The sequence below is a fragment of the Anabas testudineus genome, chromosome 3 (genome assembly GCF_900324465.2).
Source record: "Anabas testudineus chromosome 3, fAnaTes1.2, whole genome shotgun sequence".
NCBI lineage: Eukaryota > Metazoa > Chordata > Actinopteri > Anabantiformes > Anabantidae > Anabas > Anabas testudineus.
This window is the reverse complement of record NC_046612.1, coordinates 6051904-6075848: the sequence shown is the minus strand read 5'-3', so window position 1 is coordinate 6075848 and position 23945 is coordinate 6051904. Positions and strand designations below refer to the sequence as shown.

The window sequence follows — 23945 nt, the reverse complement described above, 5'->3', positions numbered from 1 at the left end:
TCTAAACTCCAGTAATTAATTTTTTAGATATTTTAACTGCATCTCCTGGCCTTCATGCTCAGGAATGGCTGGATCAAGTTATCAAATGATGCACACTGGCTCTGTATGACCTCGAGGTTTTTTCAGCTGTCTGTGGCTCATGTCTCAAATTTCACATTTAGGTCACAAGACAACACCTGAGCCAGCTCCGCTTGCGCAGAATTAAACTATAAGATGCAGTTTAGAACTGCTTCTGTTGTCCTCGACTGGCCTAACCAAAAACAATACAGTTCAATACTTTTATTATACTAAAAGATCTCAGACTGCGTTAAAGACAACAGCACTGAAATATGCGATAATAAACAAAGAGCTCAGTTTCTTCTTCATTCTTTTAAATAATTATTACCTAATATTACCTTAGGTATAGAGGGGCAAATAAAGCACACAGTGAAAGTACTGTTTCTTTATTTGAAGGAACTCTACCCATCACAATGTATGGATCAATCTTGGACAGATATTTAAACTGTAAGGCACCCTAAGGTGTGCTTGGAGACAATGTAGAGAAGAAAACATGAACAATAACATACACATACTTGAGATGAAACATATTAATATGGTTATAATGAGCAACACAGAAACCTGTCAAAACTGCTGTCAGTTGTAATAAAATACCAATATAACATCTAATATATGTAATATCAGTAGTTTTTTTGTGAAACCTGTTCATATTGAATTCAAATTTCTTATCAACAACACTTCACACAAAGCTGAGGTGGGAATTTAGATCTGACAAACCAATAAATCAAAATACACATTGTTAAAGTAAAGAAATGCATTTTCTTTCACAGGTGAGACATGACACATGAAAATAATCCATAATATGTTACAAATTCAAATAAATAAATGAATAAATACATAAAGAACCCTGTCTTAAGGATCAGTGTGATGAACGCTCAGTGGACCTGAGTGATTTGCATTCAGAGATGCGGTACAAACAGTAGACAGATAGGCCCTTCTCACCTCTTCATGTGTAACTAAAGCCAAGCAAAGCTGTGGATATTCACTTAACATAGAGAGGTTTTTCATTTCTTTAAAAAAATGGTGGATTATTTAAGGATAAGGAAGTTTTTGGTCACAAACTTGTCAGACTGCCTCTGAGAACATGACCAACTGTGTAAGCTGAATCACTGTTCTGCAACTGATTATGTATCTGCCAAGTTTGGATAAAAAGTGGCAATACAATGCAACACAGAACCTTTTCATGACTTTAAGTTTAATTATGTTGGTTTTGTTGATTTTAGATTAAATAAATAAAAAAAGGCTTCAGAAAACCATGAATTATTCCCTGCAGTCCAACAGCAACTGCTGCAATTAAAACTGACGTTTGAAACTCATCAAACAACCTCATGGACCATTGAATACATCTTAAATGCTTCATATCAGCAAATCTGAAATACAATAAAGGTAATTTTTATGAATCTTCTCTTCATATTTACAAAGCTATGTCAAATACAATATTATATATTAATTTATGTGACATGTCTTTGATAATTTACAACAAAATACTTAATTTGATAATGTCAGAAAAGATAAACGTGTCAATAGTCAATAGTGTTCACACATTTTGGTTTTGAAATCATACACATACAAAATTATCTGCCTTCCTGACCTCTTTACCTCATCAAAGTTTTTATAGGATTATTTAGAAAGGGTAATGAAGAGGGTCGGGGGGCCTCTGGAGCAAAGGAAACCACATGGCACTGCACATCCGACACAGTTATCTCAAATAAATACAAAAATAAACTGCCAACATTTCTAGCAATACTTACACCGCTGGTACAAAACTTACCCTGAAATACAAGGTACTCAGACAGGCATCACATTTATATGTACAGTATATTACATGCAATTAGTTCCACAGAACAACGTACATGATCTATTATTGTGTACTGCATGTGTACAACTGCATAAATGGACAAATCTTCTTTTGTTTCACAATAATTTTTTCACAGACATATGCTTTTGGTAAAACAAAATAGATCCTTAACTATAATACACATCAAAATATAACATCTTCTGAAGACTCGAATGACAACATGCAGGTGAGGACAACGTCGACTCCAGATACACAACGCTTGCATATCCACAATATCACTGATAATTTGTGTAATCACAACATAGTTACTTCGGCAAGAAGCATCTCTTTTGTGCGCTCAAATAATACACAACTAATAAATAACTATCAGATAATAACAAGATGATCAGCTGTTGTTTTTGAAAAACAATCACATTTCACACTATAGCAATCTGCAGTGACAGGCGGAAGCACCACAGCAATATGTAGTTCAAACTAATGGGATGAAATCTTTCCACGTGACATGTACCGCTATTTATCCAAAATGATGTTGTACTCTGGCCAAAATTCCACCTGATTAACACACATTTGTATATTTAGTGCCAACATTGATGAAACTTCCAGTGTTGTCCATTTATTTCTCTGATGCATTTCCATTCAAATAATCCTGACCTCAATGAGGTCCATCACTTGTTAAGTTCAATTTTATTCTGGCCACAGTTTTTGTTGCTGTTAAAAATAACTAAAGACGGATGGATGCTGACAGTGTGGGGATGATATTGTGTCTAAATGTAGACCATCACCAGACTCATTAGCACATAAGTATTAATCTTCATTTATGTTCCAGAAGCAGTTTATTGGTGATTATGATGATGTTTGTTCTGTGTAATAAAGACTTTTGCAGTATGAACAATGACTTGTGAGATGAAAAGCAAAAACATTAATCTTCCTTATATTATCCAAGTGAATCTGTCTCACAATCTGTATGAATGTTTGTGGTTATCTTTCTAGTTTTCATCTGTCCATACAGAGAGGAAGGAATGTGCATGTGAGGAGCCAGAAAGTGTCTTCATGCAACTTTGGTTTACGATTCAATTCAAAACAATGCACAACAGAAAGAAATCCTGAAAACTGCACGTTATGTACACTAAAGAAATAAATATATATTAATATATATATTATCATCACTTAATCATGTGCTATCAGACATACATCGATTTCATACATCCTGTTGATTATGTCCCACGCAGGTACACAAACACTTTGTACCTCCCTGCAATTAAGCAATGCACATTTGGCCCTTTGCTCTATGACTCCTTAAAAAGAGAAGAAACACCTGGACAGTTGTAGGTCCAATAAAAATTACTTTACAAAAGATAATCGTGAAAGAATTTGCTTTGTTGGTAGAGATGCAAGCAAGCAGACCTTCAGAGAATCCACTCTGCTGATGGATACAATAAAGGTCCTTAAAGCAACTTTTCCTTCAGTTTGAGGTCACAGCCTTATCTCTCTGTAGGTATCCTCAGACCTACACTGACTGACTGACTGTCTCTGGCCTACTGGGTTGGATGGTTACTTCTCATACGCTTTGTTCTGCAGATAGCTGAAGAGCGACTCCAGTCCTTTGGTTGAACACCACAGCTGCTTCAGCATCTGACACTCTTTCTCATTCACTTCCTCCAGGACTGACATGAGGATGCTCCTCACCAGACATTTGGACTCTTCTAAAACCTGTTAAACAGAAGGAGAGGAGATGTCGTTTGGTTATAGTCAAGAGAAAGCTTTGCCTTCTGAGTAGTCTAGATCAGGACCTACCACTGCATTACACGATGCCATTTCTTTCACACGTAGCATCATTTCTTGGTTAAATGTGGTTGGCCAGAAGACCTGTGACACCAGACCTCGACTGCACGCTTCTTGTGCTGTGAGCTTTCTTCCACAGAACAACATCTCATTGGCCTGCCAATGGGAGAAGAGGGAGGGGAAAATATTTAACATGCTGTGCAAGGCAAATCTTGTACTTATAAGATGAATGAAATTAAGTAAAATATAATAAGCCCAGAGCCTCGATATTGCAGGAACCCACCAGAGCTACGCCCAGGATCTGGGGGAAGGTGTAAGAAGAACAGCCAGAGGGGGTTAGGTGAAGGGCTGCACATGGAGTTTGGAACCAGGCTCTCTCACTGGCCCAAACCACGTCACACAGGGGCAGAATGGACGCCCCTAAGCCCAGTGCAGGCCCATTTACTGCGACGACGATGGGTTTCTTGAAGTGGATGAATGCCAACACAAATTCCCTAAAGGGGTCACAGAACAATCAGTTCAAAATCTGTCAAGTCTAATGGCAAATCATAATAGTCAGTGTTTAAAGTGTTAAGTCTTCTTCTTACCGAACAGCATCTGCGATGCGACCGCTCTCTTTCCTGCGGTCAGTGGACAGACGCCCTATCAGGTAGGATGGCTCCAGGCCACTGCAGAAGACAGTCCCCACGGAGCTGAGCAATAACAATTTACTGTCATCAGCAGCTGCATTACCCAGAGCTCGACACACTTCCTTCATGATCTGAAGAGAAAACAAGTATCAGACAGCGTTTATGGGCTCTTGTTGAGAAATGCACTCGAGACAGTCTAGTTCGACCTGTGGGGCGAAAGTGTTCCATGCATTAATTAACAGGCCTTGTTGTACAAGATCATCAGCAGAGGGTTGCAAGAATGCTTATTTCCCATTCCAATGATGCTGACAGTTAATGGAGACTAGAACGTGTGTCTCTGAGGAACACCATTCACAAGGTGGCACATCATCACGTATATAACACATATAGAAAAACTTAAAAAATAATATATAACGATGTGAGCTTCACAAAGTGCAGAGATACAGAGAATTATTATGAATGTGTTCATACTCTTTAGTAACTGTTTTGAATCCTAAGCATCTAGTTTTAATCCTCATTTTAAACATGTTACTGTTTATCACAATGACTGTAAACAGTAATAGGTTGTCAATAAATATCATATACTGATCAAATCAAAAAGTATTTTGACTTTGGTGTTGGTTTTGTGTCTAGACACTTGATATTAGTTTCTGATCAGCAGGTCAAATGTTTGCAGGACAACTTGCTGAGCAGCTTTTGTCTTTGTCTGTATGCTCATAGTTGCTTTTCCTATTGTTTTTATCATCATTAACTGAACAGTGAGAATAATGATCAGCCTTCCGGTGTATGTACATTTTAAATATGACACCTCATCAAATGGGAACAATATACGGGTCTGTGATGAGAGACAAGCTTTACTCTGCCAGTTAATAGCAGCCGAGGATCTTTCAGCATCACCAGACAAGTGTTAAGGCTTCGTTTCGGGTGATGAAGAAGCCAGTGAGCTGACACTGTCAGACAGACGACCTGATAAGGAATCGTCTGGAAACCCTAACCCTGGACGCACACGCACACGCACACACACACACACACACACACACACACACACACACACACACACACACGCACACCACTGTCTGCACTCAGTCTAATGCTGCATTTTAATCAGATTATCACCACTGGCCCATTTTAACCATTCAGCCTCAAAGTGAACTTAATTGTGTATGTTTCACCAAGCACATAATGTGTCCACTGTGTTACACACATTTAATTGTGTGTATGTGTCTGTGAGACTGCAAGTGATGTGGTTGCATGTGATGTAACAAATATAAAGCAGAGATGGGCAGATGTTGGTTTTAACGGCGGAAGAAGAAACTTTGCTCTGGCTCCCTATCCAGTCATATGTGTTTTTAAAATCGAGTAGTAGTTCCTAGTTTCCAGATGCCATAAACAGTTTTTGATTCATCAAAGCAGAAATAGCTCGACTGTTCTGGAAATTGCTCCCTTGTCAATTCATTCACTACACTAGAATAAAACAGCAAACAGTAAATGTAGTGCAATACAGACAGAGTGAGCTTGAATACAGTCCATGTGTTCCTACATTTTCAAAAAGTCTTTTTCTCAAGAGACAATTTGATCACAAAAAAATCATAATAATTATAATAACAACAACAACGGTAACACTTGAAATGAGCAGAGCCATCTTTAGTGTTATTGGTATTAGTGATATTTACACCTGCGCCTTCCTTCTATAACAATGTCTGCAGTGAAATAAAGCCCTCCCCCCTTTGATCACTGCTTTATTAGAGGGAAGAATAAAGAATACATACGCTGTGTTGGATTTGTAGACACTGTCTATAAAATAACTAATAACTAGACAAGGAAATTATACAAAACAGTGTAATCATGATCTAGACAATTTACACATAGTTTACACATAATTAAATAATTTCTAAAAGTAGAAAATGTTTAAAATATGTTTGTGTACTTGTGTTTTAACTTGTTACTAGTTCTTATAGTCTGTTGATTGATGAGAATAATAAGACACAAGATGTTCAAAAACTCTTCAGAGACGGCATTGGATTGGAAGAGACAGCTACAGCACATTAGGCCAGAGAGGTGACAGAGCGAGCTTCAGTGAACAGCTCGGTGGACTTCCTCACTTAATGTAAGCATTTGGTATTTGGATGGAAAATGTACTGGGAGATTTTCTCTGCTACAGCTGTTCAGTAATCACATTTTCAGGCTCTCTTGTTCCTGGAGCTTCAAAGACTGTGACACAGGGAAGGTGCTATTAGAGCTGTTTGATAAGCCCACAGCTTACAGGCTTACTGTGACACATGAAAGTACATACACATGTGCATGCACAGTTTAGGCCACTTCAGTGTCTGTGAAGCACAGGCTGCCGTGCACACGGTGCTGTATCAAAGCCAGAACCGGCCTCTGTGGAAGATCTAAGACACATCAGGAAAATCCTGGTTGTTTAAATTTATGGGCCAGAGTTGGATGAAGGAGATACCTGCTATGATCTGTGGCTAAGCTCACCATTATAATATTATAATAATGGAACTCTAGGGAATCAGTAAAAATGTATTCAAAACTGTATTTTCATATATAAAAGTATCAAGTTTATAAATGTATTCTTATATACTATAATGTTTTAAATGATATAAAGAGTTTAATTTGTATATGAGCAACTTCAGTTTGTGTGCAGGTGCAACAATAATATAAGGACAAGATACTAACTGTTCGTACAACAACATCAATGATGAAATGATTAGTGAATGCAAAGGATTGCAATGATCAAAACACTGCACAGACTGACGACCATTCAAAAGTGCAGTTGGGGAGTTGGACATTAAAATGATCCAGCTTAATGGTGATTGGAGTGTGAAAATGAGCAACCAATCACAGGCTGGTACATCCCTGCAGGCAGCCAATTCAACAAGTGAATCATCAAGAGCAGAGAGCAAACTACTTTTTGTTGGTTTCTGTTTCAGCAATTTTAAAAAATTAAACATTTTTATTATAAGATAAGATCAAACTTTATTGATCCCACAGTGGGGAAATTCACTTGTTAAGCAGCTCACAGAGACATTTAAGGTGCAAGAAAGAGAAGTAAATCTATGATAAAAGGTATTTATAACATATATCAAATTTGTAAAAAACTAACAGAACTGATCATTGACCTTAACATCCAGAAAATATAACTTATGTTAAACAGTCACTACTCCTCCTTAAAAACACTAGAATTGATATGTCAGTGTTATTTCTCTGGTCCATTTGAAGAATAATTACATGACGCTCTCCTCTATGAACTTGCTGCATCATTTCTTCACTGGTTCATCTGACATTTTGCTGCAATAACAACAGATGGCATAACACCAGATTTTTATGTATCCTTAATTATTCCACTAGTAGAAGCCTTGTTCTGCAGGAGGCCATTTTAAAGAAACTCTGTCTTGGTACTAAAGATGCAGCCCAAAAGCTATTTTCTAACATTCTTTAACTGAGTACACAGGTTTTTTTTCCAGCAAATTTAATTCATACATGAGCTAAACTCAGTCACAGCCGACAGCTGTCAAATAAAACCCCAGTTTTCTAAAGTTGGCTCGTGAAAAGCTCCCCTGAAGCAGTTGGGGAGTTAGTGCATAGCTCCAGGGCATCTCTACAGCAGCTACTGAGGAAACGTTTCTCATTTCTCCCCTAAACAGAACAACTTCGTAGCAACTGGGACAGCATCTAAAAGTTTTAAAATTAAACATCGGTTTTCAGTTCATGTCAGAGAAACACATACTGTAACGGATTAATGGGTAATGGTTATTTGTATCTATAAGCAGTGGAATCATACGGGTGGATGTTTCTCTCCTCACCTCTGGCGTCAATGCGTTGTTGTCGGTCGTCTGGCTGGAGAGCAGGACGTGCGTGAAGCCCTCCTCCTTCCTCACCACGATGTCTCGGAATCGACAGTTGCTCTCGTTCTGTCGCACATTATACCTGAGCCGCTTGTCAAACACATAACCTTTCTCCTCACCCAGCTTCCGCTTTACTGAGCTGTGCAGCTGCATCTTTCCATTGGCCAGAGAAGAGCCTGACATGAGAGGGACAAACGAACAAGTCAATGTTTTTTTCAAGGACTGGGTTATATACTGCTAAATATACAATTCTATCGAAAGGTTTATTAAACCAAGGAAAATAAGCACTAAAGTGATTTTTTTAACTTATCACCACTTAATGTTAGTCTACTTTATAAACCACTTATTTGAAAATGAAAATGTCCATAACAATCATGTGTGTGAAGCTGAATGAAGCTTTTATGGACGTTTACATTGAACGTTAATAGCATGTAAACTACAAACCTTAATTTTCATTTTAACCAGTTCAATCATTATCTAGAGCCGTGGTTTACATAACATGGTTAAACTGGGGACTATTTAGAAGCTGTGGTTCTTTCAGACTTGTTTGTGATAAAGCAATATACAGAGCTTGATGTGACTTGTGTAAACAGTATATTTGCTTATCTGTTCGGACTGCGCTGTCTGATTGACAGCTGAGGAAATTTGCCTGCCCCTACTCACAGCAGGTTGTTTACTCCATGAGTCTCTTCTGATGTAGACGTAAGTGTGGATAAAACCCAGCTCCGTCACTGCCACTTCACATAATACTTAGCCCCATTCTTTAGTTTAGTCTAGTATAGTATCTGAGCATTAGCAGTTGTTTATTTACAGGTTCAAAATGGGCAGAAAGTAATAACTTTTATTAGAGACTAGTCAGTCTATCGTTGTCCTTAGAAAGGAGGCCTACTCAATGCTAAAAATTGTGAGGAAACTTAACATTTCTTTTGCTGTTACCTACTCCCTTCAGAAAGCAGCACAAACCGGCTCTAACAGGGACAGAAAAAGGAGTGGGAGGCCCCGATGCACAAGAAAGAGAGTTTATAGTTTAAGACAAAGACACCTCGCAGGTCCTTAACTGGCAGCTCCACTAAATAGCACCTGTCAAACACCAGTGTCAGCATCAACAGTGAAGAGGAGACTTCAGGATGCTGGAAAAAGCCGTATCCCAGACTGGCCAATAAAAACAAAAGACTGAGATGGGCAGAGGAGCACAGACATGGGATACTGGAACACTGGAAGAAGGTGTTATCTACAGATGAGTCCAAGTTTGAGGTCTTCAGGTCAAACAGAAGAACATTTGTGAGGCGCAGAACAAATGAAAAGATGCTAGAACAGGGCTTAATACCTTTAGTAAAGCATGGTAGTTAATGTGTGTTTCCTTGGAAAACAATAAAATATCCAAGTGATCCCAAACTTCTGAGTGGTAGTCTTCTCAAGTAAGTCTCTAGAAACTTACACCAGGATTTTGTTGCTCATCTCTGAATAGTCTCCTTGTTCTACTACTGAGAACAGTACACAGTATGATGCTGCCACCACCAAGCTTCATTGTAGGGATGGTATTATTAGGCTGGTGTTTGCCAAACACAGTACTTGGAGTTCTGCCCAAACAGTTACATCTATGTCTTGTCCTTTAGATGCTCTTAAAAGTCAAGTTAATGTGAAAAAGAAATCAGATCTGAGCCACTTTGTATGTAATTCTAAATCCAGTCTCTTACAGTTTGACCACTGTCAGAACAGTTTGGATCAGGATGTTTCTGATTCTGAAGGATATCGTAAGTGAGTTATTATTAAAAGCATGTGACATCATACATCAAAGAAATCTCTAGAACTGCCTTTTTTCACCTAAGAAACATTGCTAAAATTAGGAGCATCCTGTCCCAAAGTGATGCTGAAAAACTAGTCCATGCATTTGTTACTTCCAGACTGGACTATTGTAATTCATTATTAATAGTTTGTCCCAATAACTCATTAAAGAGCCTCCAGTTAATCCAAAATGCTGCAGCCAGAGTTCTGACTGGAATTAGCAAGAGAGATCATATTTCTCCAACGTTAGCTTCTCTCCATTGGCTCCCTGTAAAATCCAGAATTGAATTTAAAATTCTTCTCCTAACTTATAAATCCCTTTATAATCAGGCTCCATCTTATCTTAAAGACCTCATAGTTCCTTATCTTCCAAGCAGAACTCTCCGTTCTCAGACTGCAGGTTTACTTGTGGTTCCTAGAGTTTCCAAATGTAGAATGGGAGGCAGAGCCTTTAGCTACCAAGCCCCTCTCCTGTGGAACCAGCTCCCAGTTCAGGTTCGGGAGGCAGACACCGTCTCTACATTTAAGACTAGACTTAAAACTTTCCTTTTTTATAAAGCTTATAGTTAGAGATGGATCAGGTGACTCTGAACCATCTCTTAGTTATGCTGATATAGGTTAGTCTGCTGGGGGACCTCTACTGATAAACTGAGCTCCTCTCCTCTCTCCTTTCTCCTGTATCAATGCAAATGCCACCATTGCATGTCATTAACTCTGTGTCTTCTTTCTCTTTTAGTTGTGTTTCCTCCTCTCTGTCTCCCTCTCTCTGTACTTTTCTGCAGGTATCCTCGGCCTGGAGCTGTACATCTCCAGAATCCAGTTCATCTGCCCAATGTTCTTGCTGCTTGTTGTTGTTTTTGATTGCCTGCCGTTCTTTTCTCTCTTCTCTTTCCACTCACCCCAACCGGTCGAGGCAGATGGCCGCCCACTATGAGCCTGGTTCTGCTGGAGGTTTCTTCCTCTAAAGGGAGTTTTTCCTCTCCACTGTTGCCTAAAGCTTGCTCAAATGGGATTGTTGGGTTTTCTCTATAATTTTTTGTATAAATATTTTCTGTACGGTCTTAAACCTTACACTGTAAAGTGCCTTGAGATAACTTCTGTTGTAAATTGGCGCTATACAAATAAAATTGAATTGAATTGAATTGAATCATCCGGTCTATTCAATTTGCTACAGATGGACTCCAACCAATTCTTGAAATACAGTATATAACGAGATTTAACTGAATGCACCTGATCACAGTTTGCAGTGTCACATCAAAGAGGCAAAACTACAAAATGTTTTATTTTGAATAAATTGGCAAATCTCTCTAAAGTGTTTTATTGTAGTGGTGAACAGATTGGCAGTTTGGCTAAAGTAAAGTGTTATATGGGTTTGGCATTTACCTAAATAGGTGAGGCTCCTAAAAAAATAAATAGCAAATTAAAACATACTTAGCATCAACTGTACTATGGCTATCTTTATCTTTGTAAAAAAGTTACTCTATGAATTATTGAAAGCTGAAAGAGATGTTTCATACAGTATTTGTGCAATAAGTAGTTTAGAAGATCTGTGTATTTTTCATGTTACTGCAGCAGGAAACCTTTGCAAGCTATATACAAATACATAAGCAGAACTTCATTAGAAAAAACTTATTTCTTATACAGTTAAAATGCCCTTTAGGTGAAGTAATAGTGTAACATACACTGTGCTGTCTGAAGTATACATACAACACGAGAGTGATTATTTTACACGTGTTAGTGATTTGTAGTACTGTTCTGTCTGATACTTAGAGCTGGGAGTCATGTCATTATAATGCCTAAACAGCTTTAAGGCCTTTCTGTGTTATTTGAGGGTGTTTTCGCTGCATGATATCAGCAGGGCTCATTGTTCTTTGATTGCATTAATATGTAAGGCTTTCAAAGTATAAACAGAGTTGGACTTTCTTGCTTTCTTTGAGTGTCTATGTAAAGAAATATAAAATGTATTTCTGTGAAAACGAGTTTAGAAAAAAAGAACCATAAGCTAATAAATACATGAGTCATTTATCTAAGAAGATCTTGTGAAGCTGTAGTAGCAAACAATCACCCACCAATTAATCATACCATGACTCAGGAACACAAGCAGTGATGTGAAGCTTTTTAACATTTCACTCAACGACATCAAGGGTGAAAACATGAATATAAATGCGGGGCCCTGAAAACAAACACTCTGGGTCTGATATTTTAAAATATCCTTTTCAACTCTCGCTTTTCAGTGGAGACTTTGTTACTACATAAAAGTGCCAAATGAGAGTCTCAGCCAGTGATTTCCACATGATTTATGCAGTTAAGAGGTGCCCTGCAGGTGCTTCAAAAATCAGTAAAACTTGACCTTCCAGTTGGTCTTGTACTAGTACAAACAGAAACAGAAAAGACCATAAACAGGGATTGGTTTGGTGAGATGGGATTTCTTGATAGTTCTTTAAACTGGCTGCAGAATAGGAGGCTGAGACTGTGGACTCAGTGCTTCACTAGGGTGCTGTTTGCAAATGGTGCACTGTTAACCAGCTAACTAGCCATATCACGGTGTCCAGCATCTACACCACTGTGGCAGAACTGTGCAACATGCTGAAATGCTGATGTACCATAGGCACATTGATTCCTATTCACGGGAGGGCTCAGTTTTTGTGATATAGCACCACTTTTCAAGAGTTTAAATGACTTGTTGGGGTCAAACATGCATCTCCAATGTCAAATGGCATGGTTTACACATTTTTTGCAAGTCGACAATGACTGTTTGGAGCTGGTTAATGGGTAGAGCCGAGGGTGTAAGGATTAGGAGATTAGGATCCATAATAGCTGGTAAGGCGATGTCCACTAGGTCACAAAGAAGAGCTCTCTTTTTACATTCACTAAATAAGAAATGAGCGAACACCTCACAAATTCCATATGTGAATCGTTGACATATCAGCCTTTTATGGGATTTTTGTTTTCAAGTTTGTGCTTTTGTGCACTTGAACAACAGAGAACCCAGACGTACACTGGAAAATGAAAAAATAAAATAATATTATCTATCTAACTTGGAAGCAAATGTTTCTGACGCCCACAGTTGAGGGCAAAGCATTCCTTAGCAGACATTGGGACTGACTCCATATTTATTCTACCACCGATACTGTATGTGCTGTTATACAAATACAGTAAAATACCCAACCATTCTGATCTGCTTTTTCAGTTAAATAAGCCAAGATTACTTCTTTAAACCATATTTAATTATTAACTATAGTGGTGCAGGACCTGGACTGTGACCCAGGAGTGAAAATCACCAAGGTGTTATCAGCTGTTCCAGCAGTAAAGAACCCTAGTTAGAGCTTTAGGTGTCACTGTGTGTCAGCACACGTCTCTACTGTATAAAAATGTCTTATAAATTATGATTTATCATTACAGGAGGTACCATCATGGAAATTTAATAAAAACATCTATCCTGAATCCCTTCTTTGTATTTAGCCTGGTCTATAAGGAACAGTTTAGTACCTGGATTACTTGTAGTACCTGTATGATCATTGTGGTTTAGAATGAAAACTAATGTCAGCAGTTTGGCTAATTTTTTTTAAATCAACAGATACATCAGTATATATCTACACTCATAGCTTATATGACCCAATAATAATAAATCTCACAGCTCTTTAATCCCATAGAGTATAAGACAACATCAGCTGATATAGAAATCCCAGACTAACCTCTGTTGCACAAGCTGCTGTAACTTGATAAAATCTCTCACAGATCCTTTATTTCCTTTATCTGTTTTTTACTGTTTATATTCTGTATTCACTACAGCACTTTATGATTTTCTCAAAGTTTAAAAAAAGTATTTGTTTGTGGATCCCATGAAAATGTTTGATTTGGTGTCATAATATGTACTGTACACAGACTCTTGTCTGTCATGATGTTATCACAGACATGGAATTCATCTTTTGTCAAGCTGTGACACTAAAAGCAGCATGAGCCAAAAAAAAATTAAAAAACAAAAACCTTGTTCAACCCTTTACACTATTTTTCCATCTACACCTTGAATTTTTCTAGTATGTCGAGTAGCTTATGGTGGCTTATGTTTAGCAAACAGATGAAATTCCTGCGTTACTGACTTTAATGAGTCAGTAGCACAAATAGAGATGAAACCTAATGCCTCTTCTCTACGTGTGCTACTCTTGCATTTTATTATGAACCACTGTAATTGTCCCTTGTATCCTCAGCGCCCACTGTTCAGCAAAAGCTGGTCTCACTATAACTAGCAATGGTCTCTAATGGGAGGCAGTGTTCATGAAAGGCCACCACAAAACCCATATTAAAGACATACTCGTAAATTGTTCAAGTTATTATTCTTATCTAAACTATTACAATATCAGTAGAAACCTTACAATATATATATATATATATATATATATAAATACATCACAATCTAAATCTTCATGTCATTCAGCATTTAAACATCTTACCTAGTTCAGTGGTGAATTGCTGTCCAGTGGTACACATGTCTCCTAACTCTCCATCCACATTATCCGAAGGCAGTCTGTGTGATCTTGCTTCTGACCTGTACACGAGGGGCTCCATTTCTCCATTCTGAAGTCCATTATGAGGATCCCTCACTGGATGAACAAAGTGAGGCCCCCCTGGTGGAGGCGCTTTGTATGTCATACCTTTGCTTATTCTGTCCCCTGAAACATGTTTTCCTGGTCCCGCACCCACCTTCTTCTGCTTCTGAGTGGGTCCTGACCCTCTACCTCCAATCCCTAGAACTGTTCCTACTCTAACCCCCACAGCTGGGCCACAAGTCCTTTTCTTTTTCCGGGCCTCAGACCGTGCTCTGGACGTATCTGTAGCAGATGGGAGGGTGGTGAAGAGTGTTTCTCTGCGATTTTTTGGAGCTTTGGGTCGTTTGTGTGAGTGCAGTCTCAAGCTGTTGAACTGGTCAATGAATTCCTCACAGTGTAGTAGGTGGTGCTCTGGCTCCCACGTGTCCTCCTTACTTCCATAACCTTTCCACCTAATCAGGTATTCCCATTTACCCTTCTTATTCCGCCTCTTGTCCACAATCCGCTCCACCTGGAGACAGAACACAGATGGAGAGGAAATTAAAATAATTTTGAGTTAGTTAGGAAAATAATGAATCTATTCCTACTCCCATAAAATCTCAAACATATCATAACAGGGGCTCAGTCACAGCAAAGACATCTGCTGTGGATATTCATTTTCCACAGAGGAAAAATCCTTTTTTGTTGTTGTTGTTTTCATAAATTGCCCCCAGCAAGCAAGTTTTCTAAACTTACAGACAAGAAAAATCAAAACTAATAGGCAAATTTCCTTTAAACTGATATTCATAGTTCTTAGATGATGAACCTTTCTACTTCTTACATATTGTTTTAGATATTGATTTTTATTTTGAGACCTCGGAGAGTGTCAAATCTTTTAAAAAAGGACATTCTGTGACATGCGTCAACTTTAAGATTAGGATTAATTCCCTGTAAAAGAAAGATAAGACGCCAGAGTGGAGATGACATGAGCTCCAGGCTGCTATCAACAACAAACCTTATACACCAGCATTTTGAGGTCAACCCAACACTACAACAGTCTGTGCATAATACATTTATGTTGGGCCTACGTACTGTAACTAATGCTAAAATACAACAGAGAATTTAAAGATGTGACACAAACAAACTCAAATTCTTAATTAATATAAATGTAATTAAAATAAACCTTTAGTTCCAAGATGAACTTCAAACTTCTTGTTCAGTGGAAGAAAACAGTGGCTACAGCACGTTCTTATATTCTGTCTGCACAGACAGAGGATTTGTTCCATCATCTTAATTTTGATGATGCTATGTAGCACAACGTCTGTGTGTGATTAATCACTCAAATAATAATAGTGTGAGTTGTTACTTTGCAATGCAGTTTGATTGCATTCCACTTGATTCGCACTTTAATTAGATGCTGATTACACTCAAGGTGAAGTTTCACAGACATCCCTCCGTCCTTTGAAGAGAGAAATATATTGGCAGAGCAAACTTAATTAACTACACTTTCAACAAATACCCCTCACACTCCTCTAGCTGTCGGTCCAGATCACGCATGCAAAAAAATAAATAAACTGTTTTCAGTGCTGGCTCTGTCAGTGGGAAAGTGATCAGACTAGATGATTATGACGAATTTGTACAAGGAGCGGTCTAGCTTTGGCACATCAGAGGTGAAAGAGAGAAAGGGAGGGGGAGTGTCAGGGTTGGTAGCCACAACCCAACAATAAAAAACAAGTCACCTAGGTAGTTTGATTAATTTGCAGATGTGTGCTGTTAGCAGCGGGAGACTGTACATGTAGTGAGAGAGAGGTGCAGCCTGTAGCCAGTGCGCCTCCGAATGTTACTACCAGCTCTGTGGGAGCAGTAACTGTAGTGAGAGTGGGAGTGTGATGGAAATTGATAAGTAACCCTAAACTTTAAAGAGTAGTGTATGTGGTGACATTTTATTGAGCCCTGTAATAACATTTTATGTGATAATGTTCACTGCTAAACTTTGATGATCAGATTGCACCTGGATGTTCTAATGTTTGATGATTCGACTCCTCTAAAAGAAAATCACAGACATCTGTTAACATTTTATACTAACACAAAAAGATGGACTTCAGAATGAGAGCAGGAAAAACGGGACTTGAAAGCTGTGCTTTATGCAATACCTCTAGTCCATTGTAAAATCAACAACAGTAATTTAAACATCACACACAGCCACACACTGATCACCGCATCACAAAGAATACAAGACATGTGGGACACAGCACAGCAGAACCTGTCAGCATCACCACTCCCAACCTTTACAAACACCTGCACCGCTGTTGGCACATCTCAGATGTGTAACATGAAGGTTTTAGGTTGGATGTTTATGCTCAATGTTTGTTATCACTGCCTGACGCAGACAAACCTATACCTCATACTATAAAAGAGTAACACAATAATATCCTGCGGCATCATGTAAGGCTCCTCCGATGTTATCGCAATACAGTAACTCTAAAGACTCACACACAGCATACAACAGGAGCCCAAGGAAGAGCATGTGAAACAATAATCATAGGACATTTACTGTAGAAGCACCGTGGTTTTGAGCCGCAGGACTAACAGAAAATAGTTGGAAGGTTTCATCAGAGACTGTGGTAATAACTGCTCCTCATGTTCTCAGATGCGCTATGCACATTAACAAGAGCAAACAGCCTTTGATGGGTGAGCTGCAGGGGTGTCACCGAAACGAACAGACGATTAGGTTGCTTACAGTCCCAGAGAACGTCACACTTGACAGCCCTGCAGACAGAGACATGCAGAGAAAAGAGGAGAATGAAAAAGAAAGCTTGGGCTAAACTTATGTACACAGACTGGAGATGTTTAGAAACACTTGATGCTTGATGATGAGCTGCAGAGGACGAGTAAATGTGGCACATCAGCCTCCTCCAACACAGTCCACAGGACACTGTGTTCGTCACATGCAGTGTATAAATTCTGACACACCATCACCAGTAATGTTGGCATGATGACCAAACAGTAAAGCCAGCTTTGTACTTTGGACATCTCCAGAAACTCGTCCCCCCCAACGTCTTGCTGACTTTAGACAGGTTTTTTTTTTCTTAATAAATACTTCCTTAACCTTTCTTAACAGAGAAACTCTCTTTTTCATTTGTTACTTAACTATTTGTGTTACATTTCATAAGGACAAATCAGGACACTTCAGGTCTTTGTTCCAGAGACCTCTGGTCGCAGTGAAACATCAGAACAATAGAAAAATGGCAGAAACCAACATTGTACTTCACAGCCACCATCTGTCCAGCAGAACAAACAAACTAACACTAACAACACAATATGAAGTACCGGTAGTTTAGACTTTGACAGCTATGAGCAGCTGACCAAATTGTTAGTTTATGGCCATGATGTCATCTGACAAAATCCGTATGAAGACAGGTTGTGATAGCAGCTGCACTGTGTGTTCACCTATACTGACGTTTAAAATGAAACGTGAACAGAGGGGATCAAACATAACTCCTTATCTTTGCTGCTAGACAGACCCCAGTTCTCTCTGGGTAACTTATATCGTTGTTTTGAGGAACGTGTGCATGTTTTACACACACAAGAATCACAAACCATACACCGTAGAGGACTGTGGGCTGAAACCAGCTATGTGTGGGCATACTCATCTGTCAGCCAGCCCACCAAGCCAAAACAGCCCAACAACTCCAGAGCTTTGCACCACTCTAATCCAGTAAAGCCTGGAATACAACCAAAAACCCTGAAAGCAACGGCTATCACCACGACAGTGTGACCGTCCAAATTCAACTGCTATTTAATAAAGGATAAACACATTTTGTAAGCAAAAACAAATATGGTTACCACCTTCCCAAAGTATATTTGTGTTAATTACATCTTGCAGTGCTGCTTCCTGATAGACAGCCAGTTTTACAATGGACATGTCAGCTGTTATAGACACGTGAAGCCAGTTTTGGTTTCACTTTGAAATTCTATAAATGTTTTAAATAACTTAGCATAAAACTGGGGACACGCTTCAAACCTGTTTGGTTAGATGTAAAGTAAAAAGCAGCTCTTTTGTTTGTCAGCAACAGAAAGAGCTCTAATCAAAACTAAAATCAGCAACTAGCTGGTAAACATAGTGGCTCAAGTAGCAGCTTAAGCATGTATTTCTCTCAGGAGTAAATAAATACCAATGATAAGCTAAAACGATTGTGAATCCTGAACTTACATTCCCCAGGTGGCCAGAAACATAACTCCAAAATTTGTACTAATGTTGCTCCACATCTGCTGGATGTGTAATTAGGCAACTACAAGAAATTCAGTATGTTTTGTTTATATTTTAATGAACAGCCTTAACTATCTGTTGTAACAGACCAATAACAGGCTACAATTGTGACTGTCATCACACACAAGACATAAAGACATAAAAAAGTAATTTATAAAAAGAAAAACTTGGTTCTACAACAACTGTGGTAACAAAGCGAATCAGTTGGGATTAAGCACAAAGTCATCTAGGTCGATCACGACTTGTTATACCAAGCGATCAAATGGTGATGTGTACATATTGGACATTTTTTGCATTTTACTGGACGACAGTCTTCTCAATTTCCCCAACAAAGGGATGGATCGAGGTAATGGTGCATTAAGACTTGTGTAATATCAAAATCTTTTTTTTCTTGTGGAGTCAGTTAATATTAACAGTTAATAATGTGTGCTGGAGAAATGCAGTGCTGCATTCACTGAGCTGTTTGACACCTATCACTGCTCTATACATCGAGACTGAATGAAGCAATATTTACAGACTACTTCTTTAAGACTAGAGGCTGGGTAGAAAGAACTGTGTGTCTAGTTCTGTTTGGTGAACAATGGCTTCTAGAAATAGAAACCTGGTGTTAAGATGTAATAATGAGACACAGTAAATGTAACACAAGAAAATTCACTCACATAATTTTGACACAGTCTCCATGAAAGTACCATTAGCTATATGTAAATTGGCTCTAGTGTTTGTAAAAGGCAAACCTCCATCTTGCAGTTGCATTGTATTTGTTGTCTTTCTCTGTTCTCATTTTGGTGTATAAACTACTCCCACTCATCAGCATGCTGTCATCTGAACGGTCCATCAGTGTAACCTCTACTAAAAGGACAACCTTAAACTGAGTTTACAGAGCCTGAACATGTAGCCACTGTAGCTGATGTGCATCAGAGTTAAGGCAGCTATGGAAGAATTTCATCGGCTTGTGCTACTTGTGTTTTCTTCTACAAATTTGTTATGCTGGTACATAGTGATGGGAGAAATACAAATTAGACTTTTTGGTTTGCAGTTTTCTTCCCAAGCCCGCAAGGATCTGGGCAGAAGAAAAGAGTGTCCTCATGGAACGTCTGCATTGCGAACGCAACAACTGTGCATCACTGGACGAGTCAACTGTGGCTGTGACTGTGTCTGTATTTAATACATTTGAAAGGTCCAATCAACTTGCACACAGATGGCTGCTGTTACTAATAGGAAATAATAATACAAATATATTGTCAGATCTTAGTAATTTATGCATAAAGAGACATGCAACAACGTGTGAGTTCGTCCGAGGACAAGCTGAAATCATAAATGTCCACTGCGATCACTGCTATGACAGTAAGTGAAACAAGATTACGGATGTGATGTCGTGATCACATCTGACACATAGAGAACATGTATTGTTGCTCTGATGCTTTATAGGGCTGACATCCAAGACTGCACTATAAATTGGTGTTAATTAATTAGTCCTTCTGAGTCACCCCCATATTTTGCACAGTGTATTTAACTATATAGCATTACAGCAGAGACACATGCAGACAAAATAAGAAAGTAGGTGGAGGAGGCAGATAGAAGGGCCAAGTCGTACACAGAGACCAGAAAGGTTTAGTAACACTTAGTGCTTAAGTGTGAGATGGAAGAGTGGAGGAGGGCATATCCTCCTTCAGCTAAATTCCTTTTCAGCATCCTCCAACTCAAAATCTACAGAGAAAAACAAACAGCAGTCTGTCAGCGATGTCAGGACAGGTGTGTAATGCACACTGACATCACTTTTGGGCGCGGTTAAAGGTGCAAAAGAGCACACGTCAACAAATCTATCAGTCATGCTGGGTCTGCACCAACATCTGCACCACTGAACAAATTGCACCACTCACAGAGAGCCACAGCCGTGAGCTCACATTAAATGAGGGATACTGGTGACTCTACTCAAGAGAGAAGAGTAAAGGTCTGGAGTTGCTATGGTTGTTGCTAAGCAGTTTTTTAATTCACAAAACGCATCCTAAAAGGAAGAAAGTTTCTAATTTGTCAACACTGGGATCACCAAAGTCATGGATTCATCATCTGGGCACTGTGATGTCAGTGCGATCTGTGAGCTGGATGTTAAGATATTTTTCTGAATGAAAGCTTTGATTTGTTGTTGACACAACATGTAAATTCAGGAGGCCAACTTCGTCATTAGAACCAATCCTCTGGGCATTATGGACATCTGTACCAAGGTTCAATGTGGCTACAGATCTTCAAACAAAGCATCAGTGTGTCCATGATAGAGAAACTCTGAAGCAGAATCTTAAGTTTAAAATACACGGTTGTTTGGGACCGTCATCAACAAGAGAAGCTGAATGAATGAAACTCATCACTAATACAATGTTTTATAAACAATATCTTTCAAGTACAGCCATTGTTCAAATCTACATTTCAAGGCTATAGGAGGAACGTATTTGATGCTCAAAAGCCACATTTTAGGTAGCAACACATCCATTGCCTCATTACAAAGTCAGCACACAGCCTCACCTTTACCTTTATTTTGAAAAACATGCTTTCACACATCAGAGTTTGATGTCATTTTTGATACCTTAAAGACTGAATATGGAACTCAGATCCTTTTGGGGTCTCTAACCTCACCTGAATGATTGAAACTGAGAATCTTCACACATATTTTCAGGGTCAAATATTTACTCTTTCCCACTACTGAACAATACCAGACATGCATTCATTTAAGCACTCAGTCGTGGTCTCAACCAGTCTCACTTAGCAGTTGGCCTCTGATCACTGCTTGCTCACCCCAAAGTAGATCAGTCCAAATTGACTCCCCAATATCTTCTTAACAAAAGTTGTATTTTAATGTATTTTTAATGTATTTTTGTTGTAACAATGGCTACTGAACAAAATCCCTGCTTCACAACATATTTTAGAAAGTTACGAGTGATGTCAGGATGGCCTTCTTCTTTGAAAAATATGCGGCGTATTCTCAGCTCATGAGCTTGGCCCACTTTGAGTAGTGAAATGAGTTATTTGGTCTTATTTTTGCCCACTGCTACATCTTATTTCTAAAGCCAAACTTTGTAATTACATCCTACAATGTACATCAAATTCCACAACCCAACAATGTCAGTGCCTCTACTTTTCAAACAGTCTCTTACACCACCATTAAAAAAATTCCCCATCTACATAGCATGATTAGCTAGTTTATTAAAGCTGAAACAAACTCTTCACAGTTATTAGCTACTGTAAACCCCAACAATAAGAGATGCCATTATTCATATATACACTGTTTTTTTCATAACTATCCATCTATCAAGTCCAAAACTTCTGTTAATCAACTTGAGTGTTGAAAGTGAATTTCACATCAAACCATCAGCCTGCGTGGAAACAGGGTCCTCAATCAAGTAAAAACAAAAGTACAATATTGCTCACTACTACTTCATTCTTCTAATGCTGCCTTCATGTCAATGGGAATTTTACGCTGGCGGCTGAAGTGAATGTTTTTCCCCCAACTCATGAATTACTGAACAATATGACCTGGAGGTGGCACAAAATATTCAGATTTTGAACCTCAAAGATGTGAAAATGTGGAAAATGTGAATTTAAAAGAAACAGAAGTAACTATATGCAGTTCAACCGGTGCTGTAAAATACTGTAAAGAAGAAAAGAGCTGTGGAGTCAGAACAGAGGAACATGTGGACACGTTGGTGAGAACAGGAAACTGAGAGACAGAGTTTAATGTGGACTTCTTTTTATTTATTAAATCTAATGTTTGGTAACAGCTGTCCTGTTTGACTCATGTCCCTTGTTTGTTAGTGCATTCAGCAGATAATGTTATCTACTATCAACACCCACAAGAGGATCCCCGGGACTTTTGTGGCATGTTAAACGGTGAACTTTACTCCATAAAAAATAAACTATAACTATAAATATGTTGTTTATTTGTGCTTGGAAGTGATCGGACAGTAAAATACCCCCCATCTCTCTCTCTGTCACCACCAGAAGTGAAGTGAAACATCTCCCACCACATCAGGGAAACAAAAGCTAATGACAGTAGCTAAGTGCCTGGCTCAGTGAAAGTGATGTGGGAACCAGGCTTCATGCAAATTCTGGCACTCGCTCCAGAGTGATGTTGCGCGACGAGGGCAGCGTGACCTTCCTGCCGCCGATCTGGGCAACTTTTACGCCCAACGTGGTCGGAGTCATCATTTCACCAATTTCCCACATGAACCATGGAAGAAGCCTCCACAGACTTGTTTACAGCGCTGGGTAAAAATAAACCGCTCTCTCATCGTATGTGCCAAACAGCCTGCGAAACAGTCAACACCACTGTAAAAGGCTGTGATGACAAAATCTCTTTTGGCATGTACGCGCACCTTGAGAACCATCTCTCCGTCTGCAGCTATTCACCATGTCCGTCCGCTCCGCGCTGCTGTCACTTTACCACGACTTTCAACTCGGCGACAGACTGAGGAGTTCAGCTCGCACAGATCATCTTATCTGCTCAGCACAGGGACGAGGAAATATGTCAAAGTACATCAGAAGCCGCATAAAGTAGAAGCACAGACGTCTCAACCTTGTCTTCCAAAGCTTGAGAAGGGTTAGTTTCGCCTGTTAAAGGGCTTAGGACACCGCTTTTTACATGCGCGACGCCCTCCCCTGTACTTCCTAATTCCATTATTCGTCAATATTACAGAGCATTTTCCCTGGACAGGCTTTTCTCCTACCTCGTAAAGGTCTCCTGAAGCCATTCTGGGGTGCGGACTCCGGCGGCGCGGCGGTCTTGCCTGCCTTGTTGGCTTTTTTTTGGACCCTACTCTCTCGGTGTTTCGGCGAAAGCCCCGATAGACGGGAATTAGCGAGCAGCCTTGTTATTCTGAGCAATCCGCAGCAGCAGATCAGCAGACAGTGTCAATCGAGCCCGGCGCTCTGCGATGGATCGTTCCACACTTAAAACAAACAACCATCGGGGCGGTGCTGTTTACCCGGACCCCGGTGGAGGACTGAAAATTAGTCCCCGGCTCAGACTGCACAGCCTGATGGTCTCCATGCGCCCTGCTACTCCGAGCTCTGTTGCAATCTAACTACTCAGTGGGAGATGATATGCTAGATGTCTTGTGCTCACACACACACACACACACACACACACACACACCCTCAGCTCCTTTCCATGACCCACTACCTGTCCCCCTTAATGACCAGGACTAACCTGAACTAACCTCCATTTAGATTCGTTGGGAATCAAGCTTAAAAAAT

At 39.3% G+C, this 23945-nt stretch overlaps 1 protein-coding gene across 1 annotated transcript; it reads right to left on the bottom strand.

Moving 5' to 3' along the window:
* Positions 1-427: 427 nt before the first annotated feature.
* LOC113174379 (chromodomain Y-like protein 2) lies at positions 428-23742 on the bottom strand. The gene is made up of 7 exons (XM_026378337.1): positions 23417-23742; positions 14357-14963; positions 8079-8296; positions 4225-4397; positions 3921-4131; positions 3650-3793; positions 428-3565 (listed from the first exon to the last, which is right to left on the bottom strand). Exons 1-7 carry the CDS (start codon positions 23438-23440, stop codon positions 3407-3409), a joined length of 1536 nt encoding a protein of 511 aa, XP_026234122.1. The 5' UTR covers positions 23441-23742; the 3' UTR covers positions 428-3406.
* Positions 23743-23945: the final 203 nt, after the last annotated feature.